This window comes from Miniopterus schreibersii, assembly GCF_964146895.1.
Source record: "Miniopterus schreibersii genome assembly, chromosome: 2".
In the NCBI taxonomy this organism is placed as follows: Eukaryota; Metazoa; Chordata; class Mammalia; order Chiroptera; family Miniopteridae; genus Miniopterus; species Miniopterus schreibersii.
The window spans coordinates 11,012,794-11,039,221 of NC_138102.1; the positions used below are offsets into that span (position 1 = coordinate 11,012,794).

Genomic DNA, 26,428 nt, shown 5'->3' on the forward strand with positions numbered 1-26,428 from the left:
ACAGACTAAGTGTTAAATATATTTCAATCTAGGAAAATAGTTTTGTTTTTCCTAAAAGTCTACTGCCAAAAATATGTTAGAGGTGAGCGGAAAGTGAAGACAACAAACTGTGCTTGCTGTATGCTGGAGTTTGACATGGAAGCACACGGGGTGAAATTTAAACAAAAGTACGCATTAGGGTGTTTTGTGATTTAGATTCACTGCTTTACCAGGCCCCAGGTATACAGTTCAAGTTTTCCTCCTTATTAGCTTTTACAGCTACCCATTAAATGTGTTCATTCTGTAATGTAGAATAGAAGCGACCTGATGAACACAGTACAAGGTAAATGAAAAATTCAATTAAATTATTAAAAAATTCAACTTCCTAAAAATTAAACATTAATTTCACTTATTACCATAGTTTTTCTCTTATAAAAACGTGACTCACAGTAAAGGTCAGAAAATTTCACTGACTTTCTTAGGTCCAGATTTACTAGTAACAAAGACTGTTTTTACCTTTAACATTAGTAATTTAGACAGCCCATCCTTACTCAACCACATCACATACTTATATTAGAAAATGAGCAGGAAAGTTTATGTGGGACTAGTTGAAGTGAAGGACAATTTTCTTCTATTAGCTGAAATATTTACCTGTATTGCTTCTTAAATGCATCTTTAATTTTAAAAACAAAACAATATATAAGAGTCGCTGGTTTGTCCTTTTGGTTTATTTTAAGTATTAAAAGTTATTTTCTTGAGATGGCACATTGGCAGGTTTTATGTTTACTGACACTAGTAATTTTTCAAAGAAATTGTTTCTGAAAGTTTGATTATCCAGAAAGAAAGAAGAAAAATCAGAGTCTTTCTACAGCTGAAAATAGTAATTTTTCATAAAAGGCTCAGAGGAAAAAATCTAAACCAACCATTTTTGATAAAGAAATGAGGCATTTCAAATTAAAAATACAAATTTAAATGAATTTTATAAAATATCAAAACTAGTTAAAATTACATGCATAACTAATTAATGAGAGAGGAATAGCGGTGGAACTTAAATATGATAGGATTTATCAATAATAAATAAACATTTTTAGTGCAAATAGCGCAGAAAATTTTCTCAAAGTCAAGATCATAGCAATCATTCTGATGTGTACAAAATCAGTCTCAGTTCTGTATACAATCTACAAAGTACTTCTGTGAAGTCAGCTGCTGTGATGAAGTGCCAATTTGCATGTCATAAATATAAATGTGCTTAGTTATGTGTCCCATTCCTCTCATGGCAGTTCATGTTTTCAGGAAAATCTAGAAAGAAAAGAAAATTTAAAAAACCTAAGAAATTTTCATCCTTTTACATTTTCTTTCCATTAAGATTTACCTAGAAAAAGATAACTTGACCACAAGGGAAAGAGGCGGGGAAAGGATTCTAGCATGTTCATATAAATAAGCAATCACTCAGTGCCCGTTTTCTTCTCAAGCTCTGAGAAAGGCACACTTGATATTAAAAATCAACCCTTGCCCTGGGGCCCATGTGACTCAGTTGGTTGGGTGTTGTCCCATGCACCAAAAGGTTGCTGGTTCCATTCCTGGTCAGGGCACATGTCCGGGTTGTGGGCTCAATCCCTGGTAGGGGGCATGCAGGAGCAGCCAATTGATGTTTCGCTTTCATTATCAATGTTTTTTTCTCTCTCCTGCTCCCTTTCCCTGTCTTTAAAAAATCAGTAAAAAGCCTTAAAAAAAAAAAAATCAACCCTTATCCTCAGGGATTGACAATATGATTTGTAAAATAATATGTAAAACAATTCAATGTTGGCCATAATCTTAAACACAACTAGACTGAAGGGGCAGATGAACTGGAGATCAGAAATGCCTGTTAGTTCCTTCCCTGCAGCCTGCTCCCTCTTTTAGGGACCCTCCAATGTTCTCTTCTCAAAGTCCACTCCTTCAAAGGAGTTGAGTGGGCAGAGGACCACATGACACCAATCTCTAAGCCAAACTGCCGAGGTCAGGATGGACACCACCCATCCTGGCCAGTCTCTTTCCCAGCGGTTTGTAGTGAGACTCTGGTCAGTCTCCACTGGCTGCCTGAACTGTTGATAAGATTGGGCTTGTGGGAAGCAATGGCTGAAGCACTGCAAGCACAGCAAAGAAAGGCTCGCTGAAGAGCAAGGGAGAAAGCACAAGGGAGTGAGAGAAAAGAACAGAGCCGCAGAATGGAGAAAGCGTGATGGGATGGGTGTGAGAAAGAGGAGCTGCTTTGGTTATTGTGGCCTCTAGTCGTGCTTTCACTCAGATGACTGAGCTGTACTTGTATTTGGCTCTATGATGAATCCCAGCACTATCCAGTAACACAGCTTTTGACTTGTTGGGGTGATAATTAGTTCTTACAATCAAAACGTTCCCTGTCAAGACAGATGGAAAGGAAAAGGGTGTCCTGAGATCAAGTAAAAGCCTGAACAAAGACATGGTGTAGACAGAAGAACATGACACGTGAGGCAACAGGGGAAGATGGAAAATTAAAATAAATAATCTCTTACAAGTGGCAGATGACAAAAGGCTTAAAACCAGAGAGAGAAACTTGGCATTGATACTGTCATTACTAGGGGCCCATCACAGGCTTTAGAGCAGAGAGATTATATCATGAAGTGCTATTTTAGGAAAATTAGTCTGTTGGTCCTGTGCAGGAAGGAGAAACCCTAGTGGGGACTGGCTCAAATATTACTGGAATAATCCTGGTGTGAGATGGGATGGAGACAGACCAGACGTTCACTTCAAAGGAAGAAATGACAAAGGAGACTAATGAGGACATGGTATGCTCCACACACCAGCTGAGAGAAAGGAACGAATATAGTTTACGATACATAATTAGTTATCCGATCTTGAAAAATTTCATTTAAGCCAACATCATACTGAGAAAATATCCAGATTTCTACCAGATATATGCTTATGTATATAACATTATGCTTAATATATAATGCAAAATATTCTATATGTGACATAGCAGAAGAACTATGATGACAGTATCTGGCTTAAAGCTGGCTGAACAGGCAGTGGTAAGCACACATCAATGAAAGAAGAGCCAAGCAATAGCCTGAGACACAAACCTTCTGGAATACACTTACCTATAGTGGAGCATGAAACTGGCTGTGCATCGCTATCACCTGCTGAAGTTTCTCTTCCTTGGCTCTTCTACAGTGGCAAATCTAGAAAATAAAACATTTAAAATACCAGTTACTTCTCCAACAGTGTGCCTGCTACTTCCTACATTATGATGGAATTCTAAGTAGGATTCTTTTAACCTGCTGACAATTGTTTTGAATGTTTAAGGCAGTTCAGAATTTAAGAATGAAAGATTAATTTTGGCGCTGGCCAGTGTGGCTCAGTTGGTTGGGCCTGGTCCATGCACTGAGGTAACTGGTTCGATTCCAGCAAGGGCGCATGCCCAGGGTGTGGGCTTGATCCTCAGTAAGGGGTGTGCAGGGGGCAGCCGACTGATGTTTCTCTCTCTCCCCCCTCTCCCTTCCTCTCTCTCTAAAACCAGTAAAAACATATTTTTTAAAAACATTAATTTTGTTTGGCAGATAACCTTTACCTATAAACTTCCAGAATGTAAAACAAACTAATGCTTTATATCAGTTCTGATTATGTAGTATCAAATATCTGTTTTAAAAATATGAAAACCCTACCATTGTTAACCAGGAAGGTTAACAAATAAAAACTTCAAGTTATATAGTACCAAAGAACAACAGGTGAAAAAATCAGTGCCTTACTAATGCTATAGCCATAGTTGTTAATGTCCCTGAACTTCAATTTTCTCACATGGAAAATGGGGATAAAACCTGACTCACCTTCCTTAACAGAACAGGCATATGTATACATATACATACACACACACGTGTGTGTCTGCGTGTGTATAGAGCACATTTTACAAAGTTTAGTAACAAAAGGTTATTTTTTAAAATGTGATGTTTCAGAGAAATTAGGTAAATATATGGGACTCCATCAAAGGGCAAAGCAGGCTCTTTAAATTTTTCTTTAAATATAATGGAAATAACAAACAAACTATTCTGGAATGTTCTTAATAATATTTAAAAAATATTTACCACAGAATGACACACCGCTATGAGTTCTGAAAAGAACAGTTATTTGACTTGCCTGTGTCCCCTCACAACAAGCAGGTTTAAAGTGACAGGACGATGTTAATATCATTCTCAACAGAGGCTCTTCGGTTTCCTTTCAGGGCACTCAAACCCCAGTTCAATAATGTGCTAACAGTTTTTTGCTCATGAATCTACTTAATTTGGTATTACACTATAACTTGTCCTCAACCGAAGAGTATTTACTTACTGTTCTTTTTTCCATGAAGCTACTGAGAAAATCATCTATTTCAGTTTTTCCCTCCAAGAAATCTTCAGCAATATTATCAGACTCCTCCTCAGCTTCATGTGCAGCTACTTTTAATCTTGCCTGTAGGGCACTCGCACTACAGCTCTGAAAAAGAAAATCAAGTACTATGTTAGTTTACAAGGATCAGAAAACCGTCTTAGAGACAGAGCTTGGGAGAAACAATTCGTTACAGCCTTACGAAGGCTCTTCCTGAGGAAACCTGCTACGACCAGGTCCTCAACCAATCCACTGGCTGCCAGCTCTTTAGTGAGAGAAACTGGGCAAGTCATTCTCCTCTCTTGGAGTCAGCAATAGGATCGCTGCGGCGGCACCCTCTAAGATGATCCCCAGTGCACCCCAACTCCTGGCATTCCTGCCCTTGTGTAATCCTCCTCCCCGTCCACGTGGGCTGGACGTAGCAACTCACTTCTAGTGAACAAAACATGACAAAAGGGATGGGATTAAATTTAATCAAAGCGCTGAAGGGCTTGTACAATGGAAACTATAGAACACTGCTGAAAGAAACGGAAGATAAGATGACATAAAAAAGTAGAAAGACATTCTGTGTTCATGAATGGGAAGGCTTACTATTGTTAAGAAGACAATAAACTACCCAAAGTGATCTAGAATTTTAATGTAATCCCTATCAAAATCTTCACGGTGTTTTTTGCAGAAATTGAAAAATTTCTGCTAAAATTCATATGTAATCTCAAGAGACCCCCAAATAGACAAAACAATCTTGAAAATGAACAAAGTTGGAGGATCCATACTTCCTGATTTCAAAACTAAAAGGCTACATAATCAAAACAGTGTGGTACTGGCCAAGAGGAGACATATAGATCAGAGCAACAGAGAGCCCAGAAACACACCTTCCCGTATATGGCCAAATACTTTCAACATGTGTGCCAAGACCATTCAGTGGGGAAAGGACAGTCTTCAACTACTGGTGTTGGTAAACTGGAGAAATGAATGAACCCTTATCCTTACCTTACCTCATGCAAAATTAACTCAAAATGGATCCAAGGACTAAATGAAGGAACTAAAGCTATTTTTAATAACAGTCATCCTAGTGGGTGTGAGGTGGTAAGTCATTAAGCATCACCCACAGGAATGTACAGGAAGGCACCATTTTCTTATCACTCTTGCCAACCAAGGTTACCTATCTTTACAAGTTTGGCTCACAAAGATGATATAACTTTGCTTATCATGAGAAAGCTGAGAATCTTTTCAAATGCTTCCATTTACTTATCCAGTGCATATTTATGGAGTACCTACTATGTGACAAGCACTGGACCAAGTAATGGGTGTACTGGGGGAATAAAACAGGACAGGCTCCTGGACTCATGGCACCAGTAGTCTAGTGAAGTGGTTTCCACACTTTCGAGTGTAGAAGATTCATCATGTACAGAGATTCTAAGTGAGCACACCTAGAGAAGAGCTGAGGAACCAAGGTTATTTTTTTTAAAAAGCATTTCAAGAATCACTTCAAGCACTTCTTATATAAGTGGTCCAGAGGGCAGATTCCGTTAGATCAAAATATTTATGGAGCATTTATGTTTTTCCTCCTGTGGGTTTCCTATTCTTTCCTTTGCCTATCTGTAAGGGCTCTTTACGGACTACCGGCAGTGAAGGGTCACATGTGCTTGACATATTTGCTCCCTTCAGTTTTGATTTTATGATCAATATATGAAAGTTTTACATTTATGTAACTTTTAAATGTATCATTTTTTCTGTTATGCTCCTGCCTGTTATATCATGCTTAGAAAGGATTTTCCTTACAAAATCTTAAAAAACAAACAAACCACCTAGGAGATAGTTGCTGCTCATTATTTTATGGTTTCCACTTAAATACTCTAGAGTATCTTACTGTGCTGGTATGATACAGGGATCTTTTTCCTAAATGGACTGCCAATTATATTCATTAAATCCTCAATTGTTTCTAATTACTCATATACACACAAGTCTGTTTTTGAACTGCACAGTCTATTCCATAAAACTATTCTTCTCTTCCTATGAAATTACTCTATTGTTTAAATAATGCAGTTTTACAGCATATTTTGATACTGAGAAAGGGAGGTGGTCCTCATTGTTTCCTTTTGTTCAAGCTCTTCTGACCACTTTTACCCATTTAGGGTTTCAAAAGAACTTAAGAATAAATCTGTCAAAATTAAAAAAAAAAAAATACTCTTGAGATTTTGACTGAAGTATATTAAATTTTTAAGTTACTTTGGAAAGAATGAAATCTTTATAATACTAAATCTTTCAGTCCATGAGTATTATTTTGTTCCATTTACTCAAGTCTTTCTTTATGCTATTCAGTCAAGTTTCCTAACTTACTTCACTGGGTTCAGTTCTAAGTATTTTTCAGTTTTGTTGCTATTATAAATGAGTGTTTTTCTCTATTTCATTTTGAACTGGCAGCTGCTGGAATCTATTTGCTAGGATTCAATATGCTAGGATTTTTGCTTGTTTTTTGTAAACAACTGTTTCATCTGTTCTTTTACATGATACCTTTTCTTTTTCTTGCCTTGCTGCAGTGGCCAGACCTCCACAAATAATGTTAAACAGTAGTGAAACTGGGGCATCACTGTCTCATTCCTAATATTAATGGGACCTTGGGAATGTTTAGTCATTACACATGCTGATTTCCAGTATTTTTTAAATCAATTTAAGGAATTAATTTCTATCTTAGTTTACTAAGAGTTTGTACAAGGAATGATGTTGATTACTGTGAAAAGCTTCTTCAGCATCTACTAAGCTCTAATGTGCACCTAAGAGTATTGCAGTTTGTTCTGTCAGATTTTGGGGTTAAGAGTGAGGAACAACTACTTATGTTTGACTCCTGACTCTGACCCTTTCTATTTATAAGAGTCAGGGAAGTTATTTATTATCCTTGTACCTCAGTTTATCTGTAAAACAGAAAAATAGTAATAATACCTACCTCAGAGGACTTGGAGGAATAATGGGCAGTATATGTCAATAGCTTAGTGCAATGCAAAACACATAATAAATGCTCAATGTTAGCTATTTTTTTTTTTTTTTCTAAAGAATGGCCACATAGGAAATCTATTATGAATTTATACTCTCTTTACCCATAATTTTTTTTGCTGTTGTTTTATATTGGCTTTACTTTCCAGAATTATTGATTTTAAAGGAAATACAATAGTTAATTATGATGTTAGTTACTGATATGAGATATAAAGGTTATGTCCTCTATTCCTTTATTTTTAGAGATTTATTTTTTCAAAAAAATTGACTTTTACAAAATGTTTTTGGTTTTTCATATAACCAGATTTCTAACATAAGATTTATTATTTGTGATGAATTATACTTTATACTCTTACATATTTTTCTGTTTTTGCTCACTTTTCATTTAAGGTGTCTATACAGAAAACTACAAGGGAGTCTAAAGTTAAAGTTTTTCTTAGTAGATTTTATTACAAGAGTTAAACTGGCTTTATAACAACTTTCCCAGAAGATTTATTTATGGGGTTATTTTCCTGTTTTGGAACCAAATATGCTCTTGCATGAGCACAAATGACTTATAATGCAGAGTAACTGAGGGTTGTTCATCAGCATTTAAAGGTATCAGGCCTGTAAAATCACACACCTAATCAACGCCTTCCGATGAAAACAAGGGAAGAACGTGGTGGATACACATTAAGATTAAAAACTCCTGAGGTAAAGGAGACGAGCTAGGCCATCTTACCTCACTAAGCTCATGCTGCCTTTGCATCTTCTTTTCAAAAGCAGACTTCATTTGTATAAGTAATTCATACTAAAAGAGAAAATAAAAATGCTGTTTTCTTCTATATGTAAATTATGTGGATTTATTCAAAATGAGCACTAACTCACCTTATCTAAAACAGTTTGCCTTTTGGCTTCCAAGCTGGGCTCCAAAAGCAGATTTTTTCCTGTAAGATAAATTTCTCGTTTATTTCTATGTAAAGATCACATTTTTCTTCAGAAACTTAAGAAGTAAGGGAAGACATACTTGCTAGCTCCTCAATACTTTTTACTAAGTCGTCCTTGTCAGTAATAATTTGTTTGAGTTGAGGCAAAGTGAGAAACTGCTCTAACAATATCTCCTCTTGTTCGTTCATATCTGTAAGTTGTGACACACTAGAAACAGAAGAATGTGTTAATGAACATCAGTAATCTAGATTTGCTCCATTATGACAAATATTCACACTTTTCACTTTTATTCAGCTGATAGGGTTCTAAATTTTTGAAACACACACATGGCAAATTATAACAAATTTAAACAAATAAAACATCAACGACATGGACCATAAAATAGTCTGAATGTACTGTCAAATCACTGTAGGACTATGAAGACTAGGATGCTTGAACACCCATAACCACCTCCCAATTTTAACCTCTGTGCCTATTTAGCTAATAGGTATGTGGCTGTCACAATAAAAGAAATGTAAATGCATGTGTATAAGCATAAGCTAAACCAAATCAAAACTCAATATCCATAGGGTGAAAGAGGCAACTGGATAGGGAGAGGATCTAAACCTTTCTGAACATATCTTTTAGTTTTGACTACAGATCCATACAATAGCAATGTATGTTAAAAAACAAAATGCAATGTTGAAGAAAAAAGTTGTGTCAGATTCAAAGTAAACTTTTTTCTAAGTTACATAATCATCCAGAAAAATATTATTTGAAGAGACTTTTAAAAATAGTATTTGGCTGTACACCTCTGGTGTGGTATATCCTAAGGACAAAAGTAGTGTAAAAACAAAAACAAACTAAACCTTACCTGCATTCAGTATTCACAGTAATAATATTGGTATTGGTATTTTTTGACATTTAGTAAATATTTTTTAAATAGATAAACAAGTAATTGAATGAATGAGTCCAACAAACATTTACTGAGTTCCTACCAGGCACAGCATAAAAAAACCAAGGTTGCAGAGAATTTATATCAATTTAATTGAGAGTCTTCCATTAAAACCACAATCTTCAAACTGCAAATAAACTGCCAACATAATGACTCCTAGTCCATAAAAAAGGTCCTAAGAAACAATTCCAGCGACCTTCATCAGCAAACTCCTATTAAGTCAGGCATTGTTTTCTTAGATTTCGCCTCCTTTGGAAGTCTTCTCTTGTTTATTTTGAGACTATCTCTTCCCTAGGCTTCCATTACTGCATGCTCTGTCTTCTGCCAACTGCTCTGAGCACCCCTCCAACAGTTTGATTTCCCAAAGAAAGTACAACTTAGAAATACTAAGGATTTAAAAAATATTTTGTTTAATATGGATATAACAATGAGGACCTGGTTCATATTTACAAATAAAACAGACAACAAATATCAATGTTATTTTCTGAGTTTTTTACCTTAGTTCTGAGAGTTCTGGAAATTCATCAGGGACATCTGGCATCTTGTAACCCAAATCACTTTGGCTTATCTAAAGAGTGCAAAATGGTGTTAAATTGCAGCCATCTTCTTGACTGCTCCTGTATTCATCATCTCATCTTCATCTTTGCACTTTCCTTACTCTCCCTGCTCTCTTGACTATGTCTCTTCAGTGTGCCTTTATAGATACAGGGTTACTGGGTGTCTTTTTGGCAGGGGATGGGGGAGCGGTGGGGGGTGGGGGGGTCATGTGAGTATCTTGTTAGCTCTCTTCCTTGGGCAACTACAGGCTGTAAAATAAATCTAAGTATATCTGTGACAAGTATAGAAAATTATCTGTGGATTTCATTGAGATATATGAATACATTCGCCTCAAATGAAAGGAATTAAGTATAGGAGAACATTAATAAGTTGACAAAAGTCTGAAGAGTTACATAATTAAGTTCAATGAGACGGCAGGGTAGATAAGTAATAGAGTATACATCGTCTGAATATTAGATGACTTTTTAAAATTGAAGAGTCATGAGAAGTTCTCTTGTAATTTTGTTTATACTAATTATAGTTTATTCATAATATTCATTAATATAATGATGAAATTTTGGAAAATAAAGTCCACTTGGGTCTATATTTTAAATGATTACAAAGAGTAAAACTAGAGAAGCTGTATATAAAAGGTTTTATAATATTTGAGTATTACTTAGGGTTAAAAATGAAGGTTCTAAACCCCTTTATATGTTTTATGCACAAGCATTAGTCTCTACCCCAGTAATATCCCACATGGCAAGTTATCAGCTTAATTAAGGAACACACGATTTTTTAAATCAATGGGACACTTGAAGCCCTTAGTATGCTATGGCAGACCCTCCATAATCTGCTTCCCCTAGGCCATCACTCCTAGTGCCTCTGCCTGAGTCCTATATGACAGCCAGAGAGATCTTTCACAGGCAGCTTCACAAACACACCACCCAGCATGCCTCCATGCCTCTTAATGCAGCTGCCTCCTCACAGAGTGCTTTATAACCACTTGTCATCCTGGCAAATTCATTACCATGTATCAAAATCTGGCCTCGAGCATAAATTCGCTCACTCATTCATCTTCCTCCTTTAACTGAGCACCTACTATCTGTATCGGGCAGGGCTGGAGGCACTTAAGTAAAAAGTAGAGAAAGAACAGAACCATGATTTCCTTCTAGTTCTGCCTCGGGCGCTGGGACCACTGACCATTCCCTCAGCTGTGTCTTCACCGTAACTCTAGACTATGTCTTCCACTCTACTGGAAATTCCTAATTTACAATTAATTTGATTATATTAATGTTGGTGACCTGGCTGAGTTTGGTAATTGAGTTGAAAATGTGATTTAATCTTTTTATCATCTGTTCCTAACTTAACTTAGTGGCACAAGGAGATACACAGTAAGTGTTTGTTAGTTAAATTCATTTCAAACATATGAAATATAGATAACTGAAGATACCAACCTGTGTTGAAGTGTCTGTTGTGGGAACAGGTAATGGCAGATTTGAAAGGATGCCAAATGAGGGGGCAGCGGGTTTGGCTGCTGTATAACTTGTCGTTGATGAAGAAACAGTGTCAGCAACAGATAAAGAACTGATAGTCCTATTAGCTTCTTGTGAGGGATATGGAGGGAGAAATGGAAAACCCTGAGAAGCATAAGGAGGCATTCCACCTGGGCTACTGTATAGGCTAAAGAGAAAGAGAAACATTAGATTAGAATTTAGGGGTAATTTCTAAAATGGTCCTATGTTATAGATGGAATCCATTTAAGGCAGGTGACACTAGTTATGTAACTGAATTAAGTATTATATAAATTGATAAAACATGAACCCCCAAAAAAGAAAATTTTGGTTTCCATGAAAAAGAAAAATGTTTCAGAAAACACACAATTCAACTTGTCAGCAGAAGTAAATAAACAGGCAATATATGAGTTCTGAGCATTCCACTGGCATCAATCAGTATTTTCACAGAGAGAATGGTAACATTTAATCCAGAAAATTTAAACTTTCACTGTATTTGACAAAATATGATTTAAAGTCAAGTCTAATTTTCTAGAAAATTTTAAGGAAAAACTAAATGTATAGAAGAGTTGCTAAAAATAGTCTGTACAACCTATAAAATAATCTAGGAGATGCATCAAACTTGCTGTTTAGTAATGTGCACTTTATCATAGAACTTATATGAAATGAGAACTTCTGTTTTCAGATAAGGTGAATGAGTTCATATCTAGCCCTATCCTGAGAGAAGACAGAAAAAGGTTTTTGTTTTTTAATTTTTTTGAATCCCCATCTGAGCATATATTTTTATTGATTTTAGAGATAGAGATAGAGGAAGGGAGAGGGAGAGAGAAACATTGATGAGAGAAAGAAACATCGACTGGTTGCTTCCTATACGCATCCTGACTGGGGATTGAACCTGCAAATGGAGCATGTGCCTTGACCAGGAATCAAATCCGTGACCCTCTGGTGTACAGAATGACACTCCAGCCAACTCAGCCACACTGACCAGGGCAGAAAATACAGTTTTGAGATAAAGAATATCAGTGAGGCTCATGACTCCAGGACATAGACACAAGAGGCAAAGATGAAGGCTGGGGCTGATGCAGCTAAGGAACCTGACAACCTGGTTAAGCAGATGTCCAAGCACTGTCGAACGTGCCACTTGACTTGTGAACAAGAAAGAGTTCTTTAAAGTTAAACAGAAGAACAGGGCAATAAAATCAAGAAATATTCTGGAAAGAGAAAAAAAGCAACAAGAAGTTGTATCATTATGCAGTTTCAGAATATCAAAGATAAAAAAAGTTACAAAGATCAGAAATCAAAATGGCACTGGACATCTTAGCACCAATAGCGAAATCAAAACGGCATTGGACATCTTAGCACCAATAGCGTATTTACGGACACAGAGGAATGCCTTCAAAGTTGAAAATCCACTTCAACTTAGAATCTGAACTGTACCAATTATTAAGAGTGAGGGTATATTAAAGGCATTTGCAGATTTTCAAATTGACTCAAAATTTATCTTCCAAGCATCCATGTTTTATTTTACCAAAATGTTCACAGGATTATTTCTGGCCCTATATGCTCTTCCAGAACCATGCCACTCCACTCTCAGGAGGAAAAGCCTATTTTCCTTCCCTTGAATCTGGTCAAGACTTTGCAATTGCCTCAATCAATCAAACGTAGCAGAAGTGAAGGACTTCAGCAACTAAGTCATTATGGCTTTTGCATAGCTCTCTCTCAGGATGTTCATGCTAGAAAACCAGCCATTATGTTGTGAGGAAGCCCAACACATAGAGGTCACATCTAGTATACCAGCTGACACCCCCAGGAAGGCTCCTCAGAAAAGCCCACTTATGATGAGCAGAGCAGACAAGAGCTCTCGCTAATGAACCATTCTGGAATTGAAGATTAGGGAGCACATTAAGTGTGTTAATTGTTTTGTGCAATAATTTTGTGGATAATTTGTTATGAAGCCTTAGTAACCAGAAAGGATTTTAACACCTGGAAGAGGAATGCTGCTATGACCAAAAAGAATCTAAAACATGGGAGTGGCTTCGGGATGAATCAGAGTTTGTAAAAGCCAGATGTACCCTCACCTCAGGAGAGTGTAAAAGATTGCAGGGCTTCAAAAAGACTGTTAGCAAGAAAACTAAAGAGACCTAAGAAAACCAATGAAAAATTCGAAGTAATTAACGTCAGAAAAAACACAAAAAGTTGTAACAGGGAAATGTAATTATGATAAAGGACTTGGTTCAGAGACAGTGAATTTGTAGAGAGTCAAAGTAATAAAAACACTAAACATGAATTTAAGTAAAAATCATGACATAATTTCACTGAGAGGATGAGGGAAAGATTTATAAAAGAGAACTAAAATCCTCATTAATCATAATGGGGGGTTCAATAAATAATATCTAAAATGACAGGATAAAGAGACAGCAGTAGGTATGTAGTAGTGGAACAACAAATCAATGTTCCCTCTCTCTCTTTCTCCCTCTCTTCCCCCCACACCTAAAATCAACAAATAAAATTTTTTAAAAAAGATGACAGAGAAGCAGCTAAAAGAAAACAGTTGCTCCTGAAAAAGTATGAATATATTTTTATGAAGATGGGGGTGTAAAAACAGGAGTGTTCTTTAGCATTCATCTGAATTTTTAAACTATTTTGATTACTTTGATTAAAATAAATATATACATTTTTGTTATAAATATACTTACTATGGAAATGCTGCTGAAGTAGGAGCTAAAACTGGAGGATTCTTCCAAAACTCATCCAACAGACTCTGAATAATTTTTCCAAGATCTGAGTGCATTGTAAACTGAAAATAACAGTAATATAGAATGATTAAAATCACTTTCAGAAAAAGATTATAGGTTCTCATTAGGATAACTTCACTCAAAAACTTAATATTAAATCCACTTCTGCAAGTCAAGAATTAAATGAAAAGCAAAGGATATCGTGTATCAAATAACCAATTAGCAATCCACAACTTACTATTTTTCTAATAGAATCAATACCATAAATTAAGTTAAAAGTCTATTTATCAATGATGAAGCTGAAATATTTCCACACTTCACTATTTATAATGATTGGAAGGTTCAAAGGTAAATACTGAGAGTGCATTAAGTTACAGTCCTTCATGTTAATTGATCATGTATGTATCCTGAGAACTTTAAGGCATATGTGAATTTTACTGCTTCCTAACAACTATGAAATATCTACTATGAACCAAAATTCTAACATCAACAGGTCCCGCCACTGAAAAACAACCTTTGAATCAGCACTATCATAGACAGTGAAAATTTTTGAAAATTACTGATTCTAAAATGAAATTTTAAGTGCATTTTAGATTTCTAAAATATTTAGTAGAAAAGTAATACACCTGTTATATTATTCTGAAATAAATATACCATAAACATACATTGTTTACTAATGGAGAGGTAACATATACTCCTTGTTTATCCATTAAATGATGTCGTATTGGTGGATAAACACTGATCACTGGTTTTTCCTGAGGAAACTGTGGAGGGAGCAATCTGGTAAAGGTAGAACAGATGAAAAACAAAAACAAAGACAACAAATGTTACATTACATAGTAGTAATCCTAAAACAAAGTTAGTTTAAAGCAAATTAAATTTTCATACTTTCATTTGGATTAATTATTCAGTAATAAGTGCTCTATTATTGTTGTTGAGATGACTGAAAACATAATAAAGGATACACTTTGGCAATACAACTATTAAGTAATTCCATACAGTAAAACCTTCATAATGTGGAATATGGGTACCGTGAATTACAGAATATTCACACCATACCAACTAATTGTTTTCAGACACAATATACCAAGCTACACAACTCTCAGGTAAAAATAAGATCAGGCATTTGTAACAGGTGAGCCATACTAACCCAGCCTTGTTATTTATTGGACCACAAGTCTGGCCATATAATATTTTTGCATGTGGTTTTCCTACTTTTGAAATGCTGCCAAGAATTATTTCACTATCTACTGAATTTTAAGAAGTGGCAAAAAATGGAAAGTACTAGAAATATTAAAGCTGCCATAATGCCTTGGTTCTCTGGCTCTTTTCTAAATATCCCCATTAACACATCTCTCCCAATTTTGAGGTCAATCACATGGTTTTAAATAAAAAACAGTAAATTCTCAATACAAAAAAGGAAAACCTTAACTTTTTTGTATTACAAATTTAAGATTATGGAGTGAAGTCTTAAAAAATGGGATTTTACTGGATATGAAACTATGTTTTCCAAATCTCCTCTGAAACTCAGAAGAGTATGTCCCTTTAAATTGCCTCTCTGTTCCCATGTTGGTTCAGAAAACTATTTGTTGGCAGCAATATCAATAAGAAAACTGGGTCCTTGTTGGCTTCTCCTACTTAGCTGTACATAGAACATTTGAAGAGAAATAAAACTACTTAGTTTATATAGTTGAAGATGTTAAACTAGTTTGGTAAAAAAGGCAACAAGTGGCCAATCTGGGTTTGTATTCTGACTATGCTATCACTACTTATGTGTCTATAATTTGCCCCAATTTGCTACTGTCAGGACTCACCCAAACACTGGCTCTAGAAGCCAGCCACTTAATGCAATCTGAGGTAAGAACTCAAGAACTTAATTCTTTCAGACCAAAGACTAATAATTGCACTTGAGGTTAAATGAATACTTCAGGAGTCACTTTGTCCAACTTTCCTCTTTTTAACTTAACCTCATAATTATTTTAACTTTTAGGGATTTTTTTCCCTTTAAAAACAATCAAGTCAAATTCAGCCTGAACTTTCTGGCTGATGTAGCGTGTTTCTGAAAAGTAGTGTATTTTAACTTCATTTTTCTGTAAAGGTGAATACACCTCGCACGGCCTGCCATGCGGGATCCCCTTGATGGTTCGGATCATTCTCCTTTCGGCCGCCTCCAGCTCAGGCTTTAGTGCAAATCAATGAAACTGACTACAGTATTAATGGTTATTATATCTTTTATTGCATTTCCTCTTTTATACTTCTTTCTTACAGCAATATACATTACAATGATGTCTTTTAAAAACGCTCATTTCACAAAATTGTGTAACTTTGATAAATTATGGTTACTGGAAGGAGAATACCTATTTAAAGTAAGTTCACTTTAAACAGTTTTCTTCTAAAAACAACTAAGAAACAAAATAATAAAATTACTTTTTTTTTTACTCTTATTACATCGAAAAACAGGATACAATTCTACTCACATATTCATGTTAATTGTCAGGTTGTTTACGGTGAATGGCAACCTGTATTCCACATCTTTCTGTATTTCAGCTATACTGTAGGAAAAAATTTGAGAGAAAAAATGTACCTGAAGTTATAAAACCATTAATATTAAAGACAAATGTTAAATGCTTTTAGAGCCTACTAAAATTATTTTTAGTTTTAATCACAGAATCTAGATGTCCAATATAACCTGTATCTTGAGGGGAAAATGATCATAGAAAGGTTTATCAAATAAGAGGCAATAATATTCTGAAATATCCAAGTGTGTGAGAGTGCGCATGTGTGGAGGGGATAGATGCTGAGGTAAAGAGGGAAAGAATAACTCTTATAATAATGCTAGACTGACTTACTCTCACTTTACCTAATTCATCACTAGTAGAAGCAATTGTGAGCCCTCTAGTTAATACAGATCAGCACAACATCTGGGTTCTGACTACACCTCTGCCACTCACCAGATGTATTTAAACTTAAACTTAAAAGTTTGGATGAGAAGTCTCCTACAGTCTTATGATGGAGACTGCTGGTTGTTTTCAAAAAACAGATACTCTCCTTCTTCCTAACAGAAGCCTGATTTTACTCTAAATAGCAACGTTCTAGCCTTTCTTGCAACTGGTTATTGCTATAGACTTAATTGCCAGCCAGTAAGATACAGAAAAATTGAAGTTGTGGGGCAGAATTTCCAGGAAAGCATCTTAAGCATCTTAAAGGGGAACAAAAAATCTGATCTGATGATATTTGTCCCTCCCGCCTGGACCAGATAGCTGGACTTCAAACAGCTACATTGGACCCTGAGTGGCCCTGAGAATGGAAGGCGGGCACTAGGGAGAACTGAAGAGACAGAAGTAGCACGGGTCCTTGATGGCTATGAAAACGTTAAAGTGAATTTCCCTTTATGTGAGAGAAAAACAAACCTTTATTTTGTGTAAGTCCCTATGTTGGGAGTCTTTGTTACTAGCGGCTAAACACAATTGCCAACTATTCTAAGGCCCTATCCTTTAACATTCTACATTCAGAATTTTAATTTATTGTTATTTTGCAGGCGTACATTATTACAATTATAATTTAGCAACCAAATTTTGGGTGGCTCACCTGGAATTCTAACTAACATTTATAATATTCCAAAGGGAAAAATGTTACGTAGTATTGAGTTATGGTTTGGAGAAAGCTTAATAATCAAATGGACATAAACTTTTCAAGCATGAAAACCTTTGGAAGAGGTCTAGCATTTACATAATAATTTACTTTTTGTTGTTTTGGTTGCTTCAACTAATAGATCTAGAAAACCTATTTTCCTCATTTTTGGAACTACTACATTTTCTGATCTTTTGATAAAAAATCTAGCTTCTAGGGTGCGTAAATCTTAGGTAATTTGAAAGGTTGAAAAGTGCTGGGATAGAGTTATGAAGAAATGACAGATGTTGATAAGCTTTCTCCTCTGACATCCGTGGAATAGGGCTATGACCAAGGAGAAGAAACAGATACGGAAACTCAAGACGATTTTCAATATTAGGACTTAACAAAATTTTACGAATGTTCCTCTTTGGGGATCAGGTTTGGAATAGGCTACTGACAGCCTCCTCAACTGTATGAACACCATGTAATCAATAAAGTTTTTATTAATTTTTTTTATTCCTCTATGTTATCTTGGGACCCTGAAGTGTCACTGCTTCAAGGGAATACTGGCCACAAAAGCATCCACCAGTTCAATGCCAAGTAGAGCATCTTCGTGATTGACTGCATGACCTATTAAGTTAGGCTTCCTGGCCTCAAATCCTCTACCACCATTTACTTGTGTGATCGTGGGCAAGTTACTTAACCTGTCTAAGCCACATCTCTCAAATGGGAAAAGAGGATGTTGCCAGCATCTATCTACCCTAAAAGAGTTGTAATAATACATAGAATTATGTAATAATACATAAAAATTACTCATTATGTTAGCTATTATTAAATAAGCATTTAGAACACATATCTAAGTTGGAGCCTGCCAAAACTTGTAGTACTAATATTTTAACTGTTTTTTTAGACAGTTTGTTATTTTTACTGAAATCATTGGTTAGAAATACTCAATTCATTGTCATCACAATTAATGACAGCATAATATTCTAGTATATTGTTTAACCTATTCTCTACTTTTAGACATTTAGATTGTTTCCAATTTATACTACTGTTAACCATGCTCTGATGAACATTCTTACAGCCACATCTTTATGCTGACAGGCAATACTACTTCAGATGTAAATACACACACACACACACACACCATTTTAAGCAATACTGTAATCACACCACAAGAGGAAATTTAAACGATGTCCCATTAATAATTTTATTTTCTAGGTTTTCTGAGACAAGTGAAGTAATATGATTTTACCTCAGTGGCTCTGAATCTGGGACTAAAGAAAGATGAAACAGGTAACTTTGTTAGTCAGAAATGTGTGGTTAACTGGAATCTTCATTTCTTTAACAGTCCCTAAAGCTATAAACAAATGTAGCCTGAAATGCAAAAGAGGTACTAGTTGTGGTTTAAGTAGAACAGTATTTATCTCCTACTTCATATTTTGTGTAAACTTCGATTTAATAAGACTTGGTTCAATTGAAATAACTACCATATTTGCAGTATCATGCAAGGAAATACAAATATAGAGATGGATATAGTATGGTCTTTGCTCTAAAGGGACACATGACATGAAGAGATAGTCAAGTAACTAAAAAGATCAAGATGCTGATATCATGCATTTCCCACAATGTTGGGTAACTCAAGGACTGGCAGTGCCTCAGGAAGCTCATTTCTGGAAGGCAACTCTCAGTGTGCCCCATACTGGGGCAAGTCATTATTTTTCATTCATCACCAGAGGCAGGCTACGTTAAACAGGTATCCACAAACAAGTCAACAAGGAATCTCAAATACAGAAACAAACACATCAGAAAGGTCTGAACAAAACAAAACCATGCAAGGCATGCACCAAATTCAACAGGCCCAAAACACAAAAACTTAAGGAAACAGAATTGAGCAAAAACTATAAATTTGTGAAATTAAAATCCTCAGAGGAACAAAAGAAAATGGCACTGGCTTTCACACACACACCTGATATAAAAATGATCCTTTTCTTGGAGAATACTGATGCACTTACGCATATTAAAGTGAGAAATTCTAAAGTGCTTGATTTTGTTTGTTTTCTAGATCTGTTTAACACGGACCACGTATTTCACAACATTTTTTTAACAGTGTTCTGTAGAACACATAGGCTAATGACAGAGATGTGCAAAGAGCTATAGGTACAAAGAAAACACCTAATCAAACAGAGGTAGGAGTGGTAGTGAGACAGCAAAGGGACTTGGGCACAGGAATGGAAAATACCAGGTATTAGCTGAATGCAAAAATGTCACCACCCCTCCACTCCCTACTCAAAAACACAGAGGTAACTCCTTTTAGGTCTCTTCTCAAATGCCTGTTTACATTACTAACCCACATGCACAGGGATCAAGGTTGGACCACTAAATAACCTTCCTAGGGTGGCAGTAATGAGCAGTTAGCCAGCTTGCCGCCACAGGACAGGAGCGAACATAGCTATCAAGGAAAGTGGCTGGAAAAGGAAGTCATCAGAACCTAAAATGGAAAATTCTGTAAGCCTGCCTTTTCCCAAAAGCCCACCTTTTGGCGCAATCCCACTTTGTCCCCAGCTTACGAAAGCAATCAAGCAGAGCCAGCCCCTGAGCCAGTTCAGAGGACCTTCCTTTCCTCTGTGCTGCCTCCCTTGTGCTTGAGCATAAGCTTAATACAATCTGTCTGGAAATTTCTCTGGGGTTTCCTTTCAATTTCTACCTTGGAGAACCCGAGAATACCAACGTTGGCAGCAGTGGGGTCTTCTAGGAAAATAATCATATCTGAACTACATATAAAAGTCAAATTAGAACACTCAGGAAAGCAAAATCAGGGAAAAGAAATGGACACTCTACACAGAGTAAACACCACGAGAAAAGCTTCAGCTACAAATAACATGGGTCTCTAATAGTCTCTGTATCCTTTGCCATTCAAGAAACTTTACATCCCCTTTGTCTGCTGACACCTTTCCATCAGTCACATAACCATCTTCTGTGAAAACCAGGCATTAAGCTGAGGAGGCTGCACTTTAGGAAACTACTGAAAGGAATAACATGGCCAAGTTTGAATTTTAAAAAGATTACTCTGGCAGCCCGGTGGAAGAAAAACAGTAAGAGAAGAAGAGAGAAAATTAAGGGAGGCAGAGAGAATAGTTAGAACCCAGCAGTAGCAGGGATGGAAGGCTGAGTGGAACCAGAACGACTAGGGTTTTGGCTTAGGTGAGCAGAGTAGAGACAGTTTAACAGTTCATGGGTAGGAAGGGAGAGGTAGGTGTGGCTGGATTTAACTAACAAGGGAGACATGACCACCTGTGCGGTAACTTTTTTCGAGATAGGTACTGACCGATAATTACTAAGGGGACATTAACTAGAGATAGCTTTTGAGCTGTTACGATTCTATTTAGGAAACTTTTTCTTAAATGGCAACATGCTTTATTGCATCATATAATCCAGAATTATAACTTTTATAATTCTGGTTATAACTTTTATAATTCTGGTTATAAATAGACTATATGATTTAATGTACTGAATTAAAATTCACTTAATTATGAGACTGTTTGATATACATAATTATAAAGTTTACTATGAGCTCAACATCCATTTATAGTCAAAATGTTGACATTTTGTAGATTTCTGTAGCTTCAAAAGGCTAGGGCAGAGCAGATCACTGGATTTTTTTATTGCAACAAGTTAAGGTGATTTCCTTCCATAAGGAAGCTTTAATTCCAAACACCTATAATTGTTAGATAATGTACATGAATAAAGGCAGCTGCTTGTAGTACAGCAGGGAGAGACTGCAAACTGGTAAGATGGAGAAGAGTAGGGAACAGCTACTCTTGAGCTCAAAGCTAATGTTGCTATGTGGGAGTTGTTCCAGATCTTTAATTCCAGGTCAGGACACATGTCTTGGTTCTGGGCTTAATAACCCATAGGGAGGGTGCAGGAGACAGCCAATTGATGTTTCTCTCTCACATCGATGTTTCTCTCTCTCCCCCTTCTCCCTTCCTCTCTCTCTAAAAAGTCAATAAAAACATATTTAAAAAAAAAAAAAAAAGTTAGGGCTAAGAGGCAAAGGTTCCAGGCACACTGATTCTATGCAGTGGAAACAGGGATGTCATTTGTCATATGCTTACTATGTGCAAGACACAATAATAAATGATTATATATATTACTTAAATATCAACAATCCTGTATGAGAGGAACTGCAGTTCCTAATTTTACAGATGGAGGCTCAGCGAAGTTGAGTTAACTTGCCAATAGGTCATACTGCTAGTATATAGTGTATGTTAAGAGCCAGAACTGGAATCCATGACAGTTTGATTACAAAGCTTTCATTTACCTAAAGCCAAGCAGCTTTTCCTAAGGTCAACAATTTTTGCTTACTTCCATTTATGTTGCTCAGATTCATTTTATCTCGAATGGAATATTCACATCAAGAAGCCTGAGGAACCAACAGACTTTCACAGTTGGTAGGACAGTAAGAATTAAGGTAGTCAGTCCTCTCACTTCAGCAGCCCTAAGGCCTATTAAGGTTCTGTGAACATCCAAGTTTGCACTGCCAGTTAATGACACAGCTGTATCTCCGGACTTCTGGTACAAAGCTTCTTTCATTAACACTATTAGTCATACCAGAGTAAAAATAACAATTCTGATAAGCAGAATTCCCAAATTAGATTTTCTTATTGAATATAAAATAAAAATAGCACCAGAATTACCATGTACCTGATTATTAAAATGATCAGAAGTCCTTTACTTGAGATAACTCATATCCCTAAGCAAAACGTAATGAAGGATTACTATTTTATAACTTTGAGTTTACATAGTTAATTAAAGATAATAGTTACCATTTATAACATCGTTGTGGTTTTAGAACTAAGGAAATAAAATAATAAAGCTAATTGAGAGAAGAAGCCAAGATAGTTAGGATGGTAGCTGTTAAGATCATGAGTTTTTAATATTTTCTGATTGCAGGTACAATGCTGGGAAATACTTAACAGCTTTACTTCTAAAGAATCTTTAAATATCAGGACTAGTGGGTATCACGTGGAACATTTTCAACTACAAGTAACTGAAAAAACAGGCTGAAAGTGGCTTAGACAGTTATTAATCTTATACAGCAGAGGTCCAGAGGCAGGAAGTTTCCAGAATTGGTTAATTCAGCATCACAATATTATCACAGACATTCCAGCTTTCTACTCTGCAGTCAGCCTGTCTTCCTTCCCCGATCTGAGCAGTTCCAGGTGTCCCATGTAACACAACAATATCCAAAACATAAGAGGCATTTCCTTTTAGACATCTCTATTATTGAGAAAATGTTATGAAAGCTCCCGAGCAGACTTCTCCTCCAACTGCCACTGACCAAGCGTAGGTTAAGAATCCTGCTTTCACAATAACTAGCAGGAGGAATGAAACCATCATCATCGGCGTAGACAATCATCCTTTACTTACGGGGGTTGAAAGAGCACAGCCTCCAGTAAGTATGTGGCCCTGCAGACAGGGCACCCAGATAAAAACAGGTGTTCTTCGAAGAAGTCAAGGGAAGTGGATTTGGGTGGGAAACAAAACATGCGCTTTAGAGAAAGCTTCTTTACGAAGGAGAACAAACAACAGACCTAGTCTACTCCTGCCCAGAAAGTCAGGAATTTTGGGTGGTAAATTGATTATCGTGAATTATAGTGACACCTGTTACTCAGAAAGTTGGATATATTACTTGAGCCTAGTCAACATAACTTTCAGTTTCCACTTTCATGGCAGACAAACATGTTATTAAGGTCTGGTTAAACACTTTATGTTGTCATCTATGACAGTTTTCCGTCCATTTGCCCTGCATTACCAGTAAGTCTGAGATGAGGAAATCCACATAAAACTCATCTAACCTTTAGGAGAGGCCTGAGGGAGATGAGGAAGAATTCCTTAAGGTAACAAAAAAAGGCGTTTACATTCATAGAGAAAAGGAAGGAAACAACAGGCTCTCTCCTAAAATGAAAGTTTTTGAATTATAAGGAGTTAAAAGATTAAGAGTTGGAAGGTAAATGAGAGAAGGGGGGGTGGGGGAGGGCAGAAAAAGTAAGTGAGATGCTCTGTCAGGAAGAGCGGTTGACCTTACATTTGGAAAAGGAATAGATATGAAAAATGAGGGAGGTGGGCAGCATAAACAGAACTGATATTTACAATTTAGGAAGTTTTATATTATTCATTAAAATACCATTCAAAACATTGCAACTTTTGCACAGTGCACCTTCAGAATGACGAATCACAGTATCCTCTACACAAACATCTTTTAAGTATAATTTGTAGTATACTGCACAGATAAATCATTTTTATTAGCTAGCTTTAAAATGTATGTCATCAGTTAAAAGGGCAGATTTAACATAGGTAGATGTCATGTTTTTTTGGAATTATACCATTCCTTGAAAACCGGAAGTGCATGACCTACTTATCTATCTCCTGATTATCCAAGTTTAGTTTATAAATGTGTAATATTTCAATAAAGTAAAACTTCAAGTATTTTTACAACAGAACTTACAAAAATAAAGAGCACTTAAAGTTAAATGTTTGTAACATTACAAAATATGTAGACAATGTCACATGCCCAATTATATGTCCATAATTTCTGGCTCAAAAAAAATAAATAAAATGGATCCTTTCTGCATTTGACTCAGAGTATTTACTGATCCTCTTAAACGAACTCCAGAACTCCTTAGATTAATCATTACTGCTTTAGAATCTCTCCTTATTTGGGAGACCAAAAAAATAAATACATTTCAGATCAATCACATCCCATATTTACCAGCCTTAGGAACAAGGGACTTTGGAATATTTCAAAAATTCAACTCCAACCTCCAAAAATAAAAATTTGTCAACAGTGAGAATATTTAACAGGATATACTAAAGGCTTAAAAGCAATTAATTCCAAAGGTGTGGATCTAAAAAAGTACTCTGGCAATAGTAGTACTAGTTTAGTACATAGTCTTACACGGTGACACTTTCTAAGGGGACAAACTTTTATTATTGTTTGTTAAAAATGAGACATTTTTATAAGCATTATCTTGTAAGAGTAGCTTTTACAGGCTAGTACAGAACACTATTTAGAACAAGACTTCTAAGAACTCTATGAACTTAATTTTCCAAAAAGAAAGCCACCACTAGATCAAAGAGCATGCCACTCTTTCCAGTTAAATGCCATGAATTTTCACCTTTTGAAAGTTCTGAACAAGCAGAACAATTGAGACAAAGAACCAAGAAACAGCTGAAGTTCAATCAGCAATAGGCCTCATTTTAGCCAATTGGATTTTGCTGTGAATTTTTCTTTTAACCATCTAATTTAAAACCATTCTACACTATAACTTACTTGCTTGGTAAAAACTATTAAAGATAAAATGGCCCCTAAGTTTGTTCAACAGGAGTTACTCAATTTTATTACCTTAAAACACTTATTTTTAAAATTAATGAAAAGTCTACTTTAAAAAGGTTAGGGTTGAACGAAGTTAACATCTTTACATTAAGATACATGCTGCGACACTGTTAAGTAAATATAGTTGCATAATTCATACAAAAATATAGAAGCAGTACTGATTTTTGAAAACCATTAGAGGCCACAGGTATTTGCAATATAAAAGGAGGAGCAAACCAGGGTACAGCAAAAACAGCTGAAATCATTTAAACTGCAAAATATTTCAAACCTGACCAGGCTGAAAACGAAAACCTCATAGGAAGACAACAGAACAACCAAGATGAATATAGGACAACTTCTGAGTGTGGGAGCAAGAATAGCAGTGAGAAATGGACAGAGACTGGTAGCTGCCACACAGGGGAGGTTGTTGGAACAAGGGAAACCTTAAATTAGAGACTTAAGAGGACTGAGTATGTCACTCCCAGGGAACTCACTGCTAAAACTTCGGCTTCCTTTTCCTTTGATATTGCAACAGTTCTTCCTCCCCTCCCCCAAATTTTCCACTTTTTGTGAAACTTGGATATTAACTCTTGACAATTCTTTTTGGCCAAGCACAGTACTTTAACAATTTGGCCACAGCAGCAATCAGGTGGCCAAAGGGAAAGGGTCGTGAGGAAGGAGGGCAAACAAGGGATATTGGACAGACAATGAGCCAGCTTACAGTCAGCAGCGATGTGTCAGGAGGGATGAGCAGGTCAGAATTAGAAGAGCTGAGCAGGGGTGGGGCAAGGGGGGGGCGCAGGAAAATCCTGAACATGGGTCCGAGACGGGAGAGCAAGCAGGGAGACCCAGGACGAAGGGAGGGGTATCAAGAAGAGGCAGCTGACAGGGAGTCGGCCTGCGGCGCGGAGAAGGTGATTCGTGCCAGCCCGCCCCGCCGCCCTGCTTTTCCCTCGGGTCGGAGAGGGAGCGGCCAGTCACCTGGAGTGGGAGTTCCGGAGGGACTCGATCAGGCGCTGCTTCTGCTGCTGGAGGCTGGTGAGGCCACCGGGGGACCCGGCTGCGGAGGAGGCGGCGCTCTTGGTCAGGGGGAAGAGCCAGCTCATCCTCCACGGGACCCCGGGCCCGAGGCCCTAGACGGCTCCGGCCTGCTGCTCCCAGCCGCGAGCCCGGCGGTTCTCCAGCGACGGAGGAGCGGGACGGACGCCCGGGGCCCAAAGGCTGGGCGGCCGCGTCTTCTCTAAGCGAGCCCGGCGGGGCGTCCCCGCGTCCTGGGGAGCATGCTACGGCCGCGGGCGGCCGGACGGGGCACTCGGCGCACCGGACCGGCCCCCTACCGCCCAGGCCCTGACGCCGAACCTGCCAGCCTGGCCGCCTCACCTCCCGGCCTTTACCACCCCCACTTCCGCCCCTGCGTGCCCCGCCCCCTCGGCGTGCCGCGTCATCA

General features: G+C 37.0%; 1 protein-coding gene across 1 annotated transcript; it reads right to left on the minus strand.

Annotated features, from left to right (window-relative positions):
• Positions 1 to 1,021: 1,021 nt before the first annotated feature.
• Positions 1,022 to 26,416, minus strand: VPS37A (VPS37A subunit of ESCRT-I). Its single transcript, XM_081130245.1, has 12 exons — positions 25,963 to 26,416; positions 16,469 to 16,543; positions 14,657 to 14,771; positions 13,953 to 14,053; positions 11,200 to 11,425; positions 9,706 to 9,776; positions 8,354 to 8,481; positions 8,215 to 8,273; positions 8,069 to 8,137; positions 4,321 to 4,464; positions 3,096 to 3,176; positions 1,022 to 1,278 (listed from the first exon to the last, which is right to left on the minus strand). Exons 1-11 carry the CDS (start codon positions 26,085 to 26,087, stop codon positions 3,096 to 3,098), a joined length of 1,194 nt encoding a protein of 397 aa, XP_080986371.1. The 5' UTR covers positions 26,088 to 26,416; the 3' UTR covers positions 1,022 to 1,278.
• Between the last annotated feature and the right edge of the window lie 12 nt (positions 26,417 to 26,428).

Coding starts and splice junctions, on each gene's coding strand:
- VPS37A (XM_081130245.1), bottom strand. CDS start 26,087: ATGAGCTGGCTCTTCCCCCTGACCAAGAGCGCCGCCTCCTCCGCAGCC. Junction 14,054..14,656: donor CCTCTCCATTAGTAAACAAT/GTATGTTTATGG, acceptor TGTTATTTTCAG/TTTACAATGCACTCAGATCT. Junction 8,274..8,353: donor AAGTATTGAGGAGCTAGCAA/GTATGTCTTCCC, acceptor TTTATCTTACAG/GAAAAAATCTGCTTTTGGAG.